Source organism: Suncus etruscus, chromosome 2 (assembly GCF_024139225.1).
Source record: "Suncus etruscus isolate mSunEtr1 chromosome 2, mSunEtr1.pri.cur, whole genome shotgun sequence".
Lineage (NCBI taxonomy): Eukaryota > Metazoa > Chordata > Mammalia > Eulipotyphla > Soricidae > Suncus > Suncus etruscus.
The window spans coordinates 57705131-57718429 of record NC_064849.1 but is presented as its reverse complement, the minus strand read 5'-3'; the positions used below and the strand labels follow the sequence as shown (position 1 = coordinate 57718429).

At 38.6% G+C, this 13299-nt stretch overlaps 1 protein-coding gene across 1 annotated transcript in view; it reads right to left on the bottom strand.

Annotated features, from left to right (window-relative positions):
* Window positions 1-13299, bottom strand: part of STRN3 (striatin 3) — a 71907-nt gene that overhangs the window by 33906 nt on the left and 24702 nt on the right. Inside the window, exons 2-4 of the mRNA XM_049766584.1 lie at window positions 8773-8876; window positions 6739-6812; window positions 2054-2135 (exon numbers count right to left, since the gene is read on the bottom strand). Coding sequence (XP_049622541.1) covers window positions 2054-2135; window positions 6739-6812; window positions 8773-8876 — 260 coding nt within the window. The remainder of the gene's footprint in view (window positions 1-2053; window positions 2136-6738; window positions 6813-8772; window positions 8877-13299) is intronic.

The window sequence follows — 13299 nt, the reverse complement described above, 5'->3', positions numbered from 1 at the left end:
ATTTGTGGGAGTTCTATGATCAAGTCAAACCAATTCAAATCCTCAAAATTTATTCAGACTAAAACAGGGATCCCCTCCATATCCAGGGGAAAAAGTGGCTTTCAATACAAAGGAATAAAACTAAATCACCCTAATACCCAAAGCAGACAGAGCCATCACAAAAAAAGAGAACAACAGTCTGATATCCCTGACGAAAACAGATGCAAACAACAAAATACTAGCAAATAGAATCCAACAGCTCATCAAGAAGTTTATACACCATCACCAAATAGAATTCATTTTATAGGTGCAAGGATGATTTAACATGCAAGTCAGTCATAATACACTATCAATAAAAGAAAAAATAAAAATCATATGATCATATCAATAGATGAAGAAAAAGCATTTGACAAGGCCCAATACCCATTTGTTATAAAAATTTGCGACAAGACGGGAATTGAAAGAAATTTTCTCAATATAGTCAAGGCCATTTACCACAAGCCCATGGAAAAACCTTATACTTAATGTGGAAACACTGAAAGCCTTTTCCCTAAATTGTGGAACAAGGTTGCTCCCTCTTGCCAGTTCTATTCAATATAGTAATGGAAGTACTTGTCATAACAAGTAAGCAAGAAAAAGATATCAAGGGGAAAGGAAGAAGTGCCTATGGAAAGGAAGAAGTCAAGCTGTCACTCTTTGCAGATAACATCATAAGGCTATATTTAGAAAATCCTAAAGTGGCAGAACACAAAATTAATATGCAAAACCCATAGCTTTTCAATATACAAATAATGAAAGAAAAGATATTAAAGAAAATCCCATTCACAATTGTACCTCGAAAAATCAAGTACCTTGCAGTCAACTTAACTAAAGTTTAGGTGAAAGACCTATACAAAGAAAACAGCAAATCACTGCTACAAGAAATAAAAGAGGACACCAAGAAATGGAAACATATATACCCTGCTCATGGACTGGGAGGAATAGCATCATTAAATGGCAATAATTCCCAAATCATTGTACAGATTTAATATAATCCCTTTAAGAATACCCATGACAACATTTTTCAAAGAAGTGATCGACCATTCTTGAAATTCATTCTGAACAATAAATGTCCACAAATAGTTTAATTAATCCTTGGGGGGTGGGGATGGGAGGTATCACTCTACCCAACTTCAAACTGTACTATAAAGCAGCAGTCATTAAAACAGCATGTTTGTATTAAAATCAAGAAAGACACTTGACAAGAAAAAACTTGAAATGGACCTACAGGTTTATTATCAATAATTTTTTATAAAGAAGAAATAAAATGGGCCGAGAAATGGTACAATGGATAGGGTGTTTGCCTTGCATGTGGAACTCGGGTTCAATCCCGGTATCCATATGGTCCCCTGAGCCTGCCAGGAGCAAATTCCGAGGACAGAGCCAGGAGTAATCCAAGCGCCGATGGATGTGCTACCCCCCCCCCCACCAAAAAATGGGGGAGGGAAGTAAAAAAAAAAAAAAAAAAAGGAGCAAGAAAAGCCTCTTCAACAAGTGGTGCTGGGGAAAACTGAACAACTGCATAACTATGCAAAAAAAAAAAAAAAAAAGAACTTGGGACTCTAACACCATGCACAAAAATCAAATCAACATGGAGTAAAGACCTTGATATCAGAACTGAAACCATAAGGTACTCAGAGGTTAAAACATAGGCAGAATACTGCATGACAGACCCTAATGGCATCTTCAAAGATAAAACACCACTTTCCAAGCAAGAGGAAGCCAGTATAAACAAATGGGGCTATATTGAATTGAGAAGCTTCTACATTTCAAACAGACTACGATACAAAGATTATCCATGTAATAGTATTCACTCAATACCCATCAGATAAGGGCTTAATATCTAAGATCTACAAGGCACTGACAAACAGAAAGAAGGAAAAATTAGGAAGAAGAAATAAGTACACATTTCCTCAAAAAAAGAAATAGATGGCCAAAATGCACATATTAAAAATGTTCCACATCACTTATCATCAGGGAGATGCAAATCAAAATAATGAGACAGCATCCCAAACAAAGATGAACCATTACTCACTGTCTTAACAGCTGTCTGCCTTGCTTCCACGTTAACTGGCTATTCTGAGGTGCTGTGGGAGCTTCTGTATCTTTGGTTTCTTCTAAAAAATTAATAATAGAACAAAGAAAGTTTTATACACATATCAATTTCTTAATATATTTCCAGTTATTTCACGAGTTACTTTTAATAGAGGACACAGAAAATTAAAATTTTGAGCACTTACTATAGGTTACTTCATTTTTCATTTGTTTATTGCAATAATTAAACTCTTAGGTACCATTCTCCCTCATTTTCACAGTAGTTAAGCCTAAGATTTCACTAACTACCACTACTGGTGATTTGGTATATACTCTAAGTCTACGATACAAGATTTTCTGTAAACAACTTCAGTTTTAGAACTAAAAGTTAAACCAGAACATAACTGTTATTCTAAGTAGGGTTACTGATATTCTCAGGTAAAATGAAGAGTTTAATAAAAGTATAACTTCAAATTAATTTGTCAACAATTATTACTAGAGTAAAATTTAAAACCATCAACACTAATGACATTATACTAAAGCATTTCCCCATATATTGCCATCATTAAAATAAACAAAATTGTGGTAAGGTAGCTAGTTTAAGTGGTATAGCATAAGCCTAGCAGCAAGTGTAAGTCACATGCTTCAGCACTGAGTGCTATTCCTAGTTTGGGGGGGAGTGGAGAAGAATAAAATATATAGATCAGTTGTAACCCATTTTATTAAAGTCTTTTAGAAACCTTAGATAGTAATTTAAACATTCTCTACAGAGCGAGAGCAATAGGTAAGACATTAGATAAGATACTTGTCTTTTATATAATCACCTGGGTTCTATCACTGGCACCTCGGGTTCCACCCCTGGCACACCATACAGTCCCCATCAGAAGTGATTCCTGAGTGCAGAGCCAGGAATAAGCTCTGAGTACCACTGGATGTTAATCAAATAAAAAACTTAAAAAAAAAAAAAGCTCAGGCCTGAGAGTTTAGCAGGCAAAAAGCTGACCGAGGCTCAATTCCTCCGACCCGCCAGAATTCCTGAGTGCAGAGCCAAGTGTAACCTCTAAGCACTACCAAGTGTGATCCAAAATCCAAAAGAATAAATAAATATTCCCTGCAGAAAGTACAATATTTTTGGTACCATAAGACATACCTTTTCCCTCCAAAAGTGTGTCTTATGGAGCAAATGCTGCCTGGAGCTGAAGCCTAAGAGCAGGAAAGGAGAACATCTAAAAACTATGTGTGTCTTATGACTGGGTGCATCTTATAGAACAACAACAACAAAAAACAGAACCTATATACTCTAGTATAATCCGAGATTTTTGGCACAACTTGGGTCATACAGGTTATTTGATTTGGTGCACGTGCACAGAATCAAATGCTCGTAGTCTCCAGTTGTCTTCTGCCGTCTGCTGGAGGGGGCAGTGCTTCAGCTCAGTCCATAAGTCAGGGTTGAACTGAAAAGGTAGGTGGCCCTAACTTCACTGTATGCCACTGAACTCTTGTACTTAACTATTGCCACTGAACCTTGTACTCAAGAGGCCCCAGATTCCATCTCTGGCACCAAAAGGTCTCTGAACAAAACTGGATGACATGTTGGTGTCATTCCCTCCTTGAATTACCACCAGGTCTATGCTGGTGGATTTCAGCAACTCTGGACCTGAGCATCAAGTCATCGGGCCAGCATAGGCTGGCCAGTATGACTGGAAGCAATCTCAAGGCCTCCATACCTTTTAAACAAAGAGAGAAAGAAAGTACCAAAGTGTATACTGTACTATAAACTGCTTTGACCCTTATGTACCGTGAACAGTACAGAATAAACAGTACAGAATAAAATCATACGAAATAATTAAGTATTTTGGGCCCGGAGAGATAGCACAGCAGCGTTTGCCTTGCAAACAGCCGATCCAGGACCAAAGGTGGTTGGTTCGTATCCCGGTGTCCCATATGGTCCCCTGTGCCTGCCAGGAGCTATTTCTGAGCAGACAGCCAGGAGTAACCCCTGAGCATCACTGGGTGTGGCCCAAAAACAAAAACAAAAATTAAGTATTTTTACATAATAACTTTTTTTAGATATAGAAAGTATGTCTATTTAATCAGTCCTTCAATGCTGAAAATATATTCCCATTTATTCCTATTCCTAATATAAAGCTGCTATAGCTTTCTTTAAAGTATATCAAAGATTTATATAGTCAAATGAATTTTTGAGCACACCCATGTAAATCGATGAAGACGACCATTAGCAGCAACCCCAAAAGTATTCTTTATGCTCTTTATGCTTTCATTTGATATAAATGAAGTCTTTGTTATTATCAAATTTGAATTTTACATGACCTCTCCAAGAAAGTCAGGTTTAGTTATTAATATTAGTTGTATTCACTTTCACTGCTAACTAGCACTGCTATTCTAAATATTATAATATTTATTCACTAATGTGCACTGGCATTTGGGTTGTTTCTTAATACAGAAATAGTGATGCTGAGAACATTCTTTCACGATCCTCTGGTTGAATATATATATATATATATATATGTATATATATATATATATATATGTATATGCATTTTAAGGAATAAAATTACCTAGGAACAGAATTACTAGATCATGAAGTACTTTACATTTTCTGCAGTAATACTGACATATCTATTTCAAAGCAGTTCTATTTACAATATGAACACTAGCAAGTCTACAAGTTTCTGTTTGTCTCACAATTAGAAGACATACTTAATGAGTTGATAAGATCAATTGCTATGAAGTATTTATGCCAACTAAGTCCTTTTAACTAAAAATAAAGAAAAATTTTAACTGTACTAAAATACCTAACTTAAAATATTCATACTAAGTTTTATTTTCCCTACTGCTGACAGGTAATGAAACAACTATAAAAGGGAAAATATACATAAAGATTTATTTTGGGGTTTTTTTTTTTTTTGGTTTTTGGGTCACACCCGACAGTGCTCAGGGGTTACTCCTGGCTCTATGTTCAGAAATCACTCCTGGCAGGCTCGGGGGACCATATGGGATGCCGGAATTCAAACCACCGTCCTTCTGCATGCAAGGCAAATGCCTTACCTCCATGTTATTTCTCCGGCCCCACATAAAGGTATTTTTATATGACAAGAAAATTATTTAATCTAACCTTAGACTTATTTTTCTTGCCATAATTATCAGCACCCAATAATCAGTTCAACTTGACTGTACCATCAAAAGTGTGTACACAAGGGGCCCGCGGGGTGGCGCTAGAGGTAAGGTGTCTGCCTTACAAGCACTAGCATAGGACAGACCGCGATTCGATCCCCCGGCATCCCATATGGTCCCCCCAAACCAGGAGCAATTTCTGAGCACATAGCCAGGAGTAACCCCTGAGTGTCAAATGGGTGTGGCCCACAAAACCAAAAAAAAAAAAAAAAGTGTGTACACAAGGGACCAGAGAGATAGTACAGTGGGCTCGGTACTTGCCTTGCATACAGTCAACCCAGGTTGGCTCCCCGGCATCCAATGTGGTTACCCAAGCCCACAAAGAATGATTCCTGAGTGCAGAACCAAGAATAATGCCTGAGCACTTCCAGTTGTGGACCAAAAACAGAGAAACCAAAAAAAAAAAAAAAAACCCAACAAACAACAAAAAAAAGTAAACAGAGTTGAGGCTGTGTTCAGCCACAAAGTACATGCATGCAATAGCCAAGATTTGATTTCTAGTGCCAGAAAGAAGAAATAAGAAATTGCAATTTTACTTACTCCTAAACAGTGCATGATTGACTTTTCATTGTGATTTTCAGTTTAAACTGTAATAATATGGGGCCAGGAAGGTGGCGCTAGAGGTAAGGTGTCTGCCTTGCAAGAGCTAGCCAAGGAATGGACCGAGGTTCTATCCCCCGGCGTCCCATATGGTCCCCCCAAGCCAGGGGCGATTTCTGAGCGTCAAACAGGTGTGGCCCAAAAACCAAAACAAACAAACAAAAAAACAACAAAAACAAAAACAAAAAACTATGGTAAGATGGAAACCTAAAACTGACATTAAACTTAGCTTTTCCTATAGCTGGACTTCCCAAAATCAGATAATGAACTGTTTAGTAAAAGATAAATCAACCAGACATATATTTTTTGTTATCTAGCCTGCACCTGTAGCTATAAAATTCTATCAAATTTCTTATTTCTTTAAAACTAGAATCACAACCTCCCCACATTAAATTAAGTTTAGAGGGGCTAGTGATAGTTACAGCAGTTAGGGTACCTGCCTTGTACATGCCTAACCCTAGTTTGATTCCAGGCATCCCATGCTCCACTAGGAGTAATTCCTGAGTGCAAAGCCAGGAATAATCCCTGAGCATTGCTGGGTGTGACCTCAAAACAGAAAAACATATTAAATAAGCTTTAGAAGACTAAAAAAATTAAAAATAGAGAGTAAGACAAAATTTGCCTTTCACTTCAAGTAATTACAATAATACATATAGTTTACATAAGTGTCAGCACATAGAAAATGGATTAAGAAGCATATAAAACTACTAACTAGGATTTATTCACTATTTCCTCCAAATTATACACAGCATTACAGTGAACAACCTATTTGAATAACTAGTGCTAAAAGAGGAAAATGAAGATGAAAAGAAGCCTGTCACAAAAATAATCTCAATATCAATTTGTCTTAAATTAGGAGTGGCAGGGAAAATTAACAAGACTAGTGCTTACCTGATTCAAAAGTTGGCATTTTCAAATCACCTTGGTTTAGTTCTGTGCCGTATTTTAATTTGTGATATTTTGCCCTGAAAATTTAATAACAAATTCTTGACAATTCTCACTTTTATTCTTGCTACACAGTAATATAAATACTTGCACATAATTTCTAATAATACAGTATGATGTTTGCTTCTTAAATTTTATTTGCAATGGAATTAAGAGAAAAAAGGATACTACCACAAATGTGAAAACAAAGGCTAAGGCCAGAAATAAGGCTCAAAGGACCAGAGCACAGGCTTGTATGTAGGAATCCAGCACTGCATGATCCCCACAGAGGACCCTCAGGTATGACTCCAAAACCAATAAACAAATAAGATGCACATAACATGTACACACAAGTAAACATAGTGTTTATTTATTCTGTAATCCTAAATTTAAGCTCCACATATCTAGTACCACCAGGGGTTACTCCTGAAAAAGGTCAGAAATAGTCTCTGAGCTCTGCCAAGTATGGCCCCAAACCAATTCACCTCATATGCAAAGAAACAACAATCCCCCCTGCCCCAAATTAAACCTAAACCTGGGGGCTGGAGTGATAGCATATAGCAGTAGGGCATTTGCCTTACATCAGTGGTCTCAAACTCAATTTACCTGGGGGCCGCAGGAGGCAAAGTCGGGGTGAGGCAGGGCCACATAAGGGATTTCGCTTACCGAATATTCACAATAAAAATTCGCATTAGGGGGCCGGGCGGTGGCGCTAAAGGTAAGGTGCCTTGCCTGCGCTAGCCTTGGATGGACCGCGGTTCGATCCCCCGGTGTCCCATATGGTCCCCCAAGCCAGGAGCAACTTCTGAGCACATAGCCAGGAGTAACCCCTGAGCGTTACCGGGTGTGGCCCAAAAACCAAAAAAAAAAATTGGCATTAGTAAGAAAAAAAAATCGCAAAAAATCGCATTAAACATTTGCATACCCCGAATGGAACTGCTCGAGGTATGCGAATGTTTAATGCGATTTTTTTCTTACTAATACGATTTTTATTGTGATTATTCAGTAAGCGAATAATCACGAATACTGCAGTATTTGAAGGCCGGCCGCGGGCCACAAAATGTTGTCCGGAGGGCCGCGAGTTTGAGACCCCTGCCTTACATGCTGCCAACCCAGGATTGACCTGGGTTCGATCCCAGGCAAACCGTATGGTCCCCCGAGCCTGCAGGAGCAATTTTGAGTGCAGAGCCAGGAGTAACCCCAATGCTGCCATGTGTAGCCTCCAAAAACAAACAAACAAAAAAACCTAAACTTTTTTTTTTCCATAAAAGGAGTGAACTCACCCCTAAAGATCTCTTTCTTGGAGTCAGTGAGATAAGCACACTACACAGGGCATTTGCCTTACACATGGCCAAACAAGATTTGATTTCCCAACATCCCTTATCATCTGAGTGATTCCTGAATACTGAGCCAGCACCACCAGGTATGACAACTCCTTTACCAAAAACAAAACTTTCTTTTCCTTTTTCACATATAAAGAAATCAAATGATCTTGTGGCTGAAGAGATAAAGAGGTAGAGTGTGGGCCGGAGAGATAGCATGGAGGTAAGGCGTTTGCCTTTCATGCAGAGGTCTGTGGTTCGAATCCCAGCATCCCATATGGTCCCCTGAGTGTGCCAAGAGCAATTTCTGAGTGTGGAGCCAGGAGTAACCCCTGAATGTTGCTGGGTGTGAACAAAAAAAAAAAGGTAAAGTGCATGTCTTGCATGTGCAAGACCCCTAGTTCTATTCTGAATCTGAATGGCTTCACCAAACCATTAAGTCAGCAAAGCCCGCTCCATAGAGTATTGCTGGAAGTGACCCCAGAATTCAATCACTAATGGAAGAGGTACCTACTCCAAAGAATAAAATTAATACAAAGAAAAAAAAAGTTTCAGTTTGTATTTTAGATAGTATATTGTATCTTTCAAAAGGCTTTTAAATGCATTCGATTTGAGAAATGGTGAGTGATATGAAAGAATGTTCTACCGTATTCATAAAAAATAATTATGGGGCACATACCTTTCTTGTTTTAATGCATATTCTAACATCTTTATTCTTCTTACTAAATCCTTCTTCAAGTTTTCTTGACCTTTTCTTTCACCTTGCAAAAATGCTATCCGGGCCTGAAAATACATAAGTTTCAATTATTTATTTTCAAGCGGAAATTAGATTATTTATATAAACTTTTACTTTTATGCAAAATTTAAAAATCATAAAAATAATCCACCAATTTGGTTAGATAACACAACCACTTTAAAAATAACTGCGTGGTGAAATCAGAGAGATAATATAGATTAGCTACATAGCAGGTAAGGCAAATAAATGCCTTGTATGCAGTGAAATCGGCTAAATCTCTAACCCTGGATATAGTCCCCAACCATAGTCAGGCCTCATTCCTGAGCACAGCCAAGAACAGTGTGTGACAATTAGCAGCTGTTGCCACAGGGAGGCAGGTAGTTCAAGGTGTACAAGCATCATGATAAATACTGTATGTGGCCCCAAAAACAAACCAAATAAATTGCTAATGCTAAAGTAGCTTTATACTTAAAAAACATAATGTCACTAGTTCTAATAAATCTTCAAATGACTTGAGGAAAATTTTGATACATTAAAAACTACACCAATTCCTAATATGCATCACAAAACAGTATATTCATTTTCCCAAAATGTTAGTTGCTTTAAAACATGCAATTACCCAAAAAGCACATTTCATAAAATATTTAAAAAGATATCCTTTCTAGATGTCCTCCCTTGAACACATCTTTCCTTTTCCTCTCCTCTCATATCTAAGAAAGTCACATTCAGTAAAAATTTGTTTCACTAAAATATATACAATCTTAAGTCCTTCACAGCATAACAATTTTATTTACCTCACTGTAAAGGTATTATTTAAAGAAAGTAGTATCTGTATAGGATGATATGTTAATATGTATACTTTACAATAAAACTATTTTTTAAACATTTATTTACTTGTTTGTTTGTTTATTGTTTTGGGCCACAACCGGTGATGCTCAGGAGGTTCCTCCTGACTTTGAGCTTAGAAATAGCTCCTGGCGGGCCCGGAGAGATAGCACAGCGGTGTTTGCCTTGCAAGCAGCCGATCCAGGACCAAAGGTGGTTGGTTCAAATCCCGGTGTCCCATATGGTCCCCAGTGCCTGCCAGGAGCTATTTCTGAGCAGACAGCCAGGAGTAACCCCTGAGCATCGCTGGGTGTGGCCCCAAAAAAAAACAAAACAAAAAAAATAAATAGCTCCTGGCTTGGGGGAACCATATGAGACACTAGGGAATCCAACCGTGGATTGCTAGTGCGGGCAAGGCAGATACCTTCCCACTTGCGCCACTGCTCCAGCCCCTATTGATTGATTGATTGATTGGTTTGGGGGCCACACCCAGCAGTGCTCAGGAGTTAGTAACTCCTGGCTCTGCACTAAGAAATCACCCCTGGCAGACTGGGGGACCATATGGGATGCCAGGATTTCAACCACCATTGGTCCTGGGTCGGCTACTTGCTATCTATAACTTCTCTAGAGTTGTAGATGATTTCAGATGAAATATGTCAATTTCATTATACAAGTTCAACAAATTGTGTTTCTTTTCTAATACTTTCTCCAAATATAAATCACACACTATACAGTCATATGTGATTTCAAGATCTAAGCATATCACAAATAAAACAAAATAAAAAAGAAAGCAAAAGAAATGGTAAAGATTAAAGCTGCTTATTTAGAGTAAAACAGGAAGGTTTCTAATTAAAGTAGGTACTGAAAACTAAGTGAAAGTCAAAATGCTCCCTAAGAGACTGATAAAGCAAGTGATAATACTTCCTATTGGAATTCTATAATATTGTGTAAATTAGTTTCATGTCTTTTGGGGAGGCATTTTTGTATTAAAAAAAATCATACACAGATCAGTGTACTAGACTATTCAGAAAATACTTCCCGGATATACAACCAATTAGTATTTGATAAATGGGCAAGAAATCCAAAATGGAGCAAGGAAAGCCTCTTCAACAAGTGGTGTTGGAACAACTGGACAGCCACTTGAAGAGAAAAAAAAAAAAAAAAAAAGACTACTCAGACCTCCAGTTAACACCATGCACCAAGGTTAAATGCAAATGGATTAAAGACCTTGATATCAGGCCTGAAACCATAAAGTATATAGAACAACACATAGGTAAAACACTCCATGACATTGAAATTAAAGCCATCTTCAAGGAAGAACAAGTTGAAGCAGAAATATACAAATGGGACTATATTAAACTGAGAAGCTTCTGCACCTCAAAGGAAATAATGCCTAGGATACAAAATCCACCCACAGAATGGGAGAAGCTATTCACCCAATACCTATTAGATAAAGGGCTAATATCTAAGATATACAAGGTACTGACATAAATGAACAAAAAAAAAAAATCCAACCCCATCAAAAAATGGGGAGAAGAAATCAACAGACACTTCCTCAAAGAAGAAATATAAATAGCCAAAACACACATGAAAAAAATGCTCCACATCACTAATCATCAGGGAGATGCAAATCAAAACAACGATGAGGTACCATCTCACACCACAGAGACTGGCACACATCACAAAGAATGAGAACAATCAGTGCTGGTGGGGATGTGGAGAGAAAGGAACTCTTATCCACTGCCAGTGGGAATACCATCTAGTCCAGCCCTTATGGAAAACATTATGGAGATTCCTCAAAAAACTAGAAATTGAGCTCCTATTTGGTCCGGCTACACCACTCCTAAGGATATACCCTAGGAACACAAAAACCCAATACAAAAATCCCTTCCTCACACCAATATTCATCGCAGTACTTTTTACAATAGCCAGACTCTGGAAACAAAGATGCCCTTCAACAGATGAATGGCTAAAGAAACTGGTACGGGGCCAGAGAGCACAGCAGGCATTTGCCTTGCAAGCAGCTGACCAGGACCTAAGGTGGTTAGTTTGAATCCTGACGTCCCATATGGTCTCCTGTGCCTGCCAGGAGCTATTTCTGAGCAGATAGCCAGGAGTAACCCCCGAGCACCACCAGGTATGGCTCAAAAACGAGAGAGAGAGAGAGAGAGAGAGAGAGAGAGAGAGAGAGAGAGAGAGAGAGAGAGAGAGAGAGAGAGGGAGGGAGAGAGGGAGAGAGGGAGAGAGGGAGAGAGGGAGAGAGAGAGGAGAGAGAGAGGGGAGAGAGAGAGAGAGAGGGGAGAGAGAGAGAGAGAGAGGAGAGAGAGAGAGGAGAGAGAGAGAGAGAGAGAGGAGAGAGAGAGAGAGAGGAGAGAGAGAGAGGAGAGAGAGAGAGGGGAGAGAGAGAGAGAGAGAAACAGTGGTACATATACACAATGGAATATTATGCAGCCATCAGGAGAGATGAAGTCATGAAATTTTCCTATACATGGATGGACATGGAATCTATCATACTGAGTGAAATAAGTCAGAGGGAGAGAGATAGACACAGAATAGTCTCACTTATCTATGGGTTTTAAGAAAAAATGAAAGACATTGAAATAATTCCCAGAGTGAGGGACAGAAGGACTGGCTCAAGATGTGAAGCTCACCACAAAGAATGGTGAGTGCAGTTAGAAAAATAACTACGTTGAGAACTATCATAACAATGAAAGTGAGTGAGGGATGTAGAAAGCTTGTATGGAATACAGGCGGGGGGGGGGGTGTGAGGGAGGGAAGAGATGGGGGCTTTGGTGATGGGACGGTTGCATGGGTGAAAGGGGGTGTTCCTGTTATGACTGAAACTCAACTATAATTATGTTTGTGATCACAGTGTTTAAATAAATTATTAAAAAAATAAAAACAAAAATAAAAAATCATACACACTCAAAAAATCAAGTAAATTAAGCACAAAAGCCATACATAATAAAGAAAAACTCCTAAAGAAGTTACTGAACAGAGGGCTGGAGACAGCATAGAGGTAGGGCATTTTCCTTGCATGCAGAAGGACAGTGGTTCGAATCCCGGCATCCCATATGGTACCCTGAGCCTGCCAGGAGCCATTTCTAAGCGTAAGAGCCAGAAGTAATGCCTGAGCGCTGCCAGGTATGACCCCCCCACCCCCGAAAAAAAGTTACTGAACAGGAGCTAAGGAAAATAATTAAGATGACAGGACAGGAAAAAAGATGAGAATTCATTAAAATCAATCCTTTGAAAGGAAACATGACCCAACTAAAAATACTTTAAGAGGAGAGTGAAATGCAGATGATACATTAGTCATGAGGACTGATACTAATATATGACCTTGTACCATAATATCTATAAACAGGTATACTTTGACTAAAAGTATATCTGTGTGGGGAAGATGCTTCAGTGGTCAAAGGAGCAAGTCTCGCATGTTCAAAGATCCAAGTTCAAAGATCCAAAGATCACCAGCACATGTCCCTCAGCACCATGAGACCAGTAACACTGCATCTCTGGACCAGAGTACAAAACCAGTTATTTGGTAGAGTAACCTAGGAAGTGGCCTCTGGCCCCATGGACACTACTTGGGAGGACCCCCAAACACAAACAATAATAATAAAGTCAATGATACGCCCAAAAAAT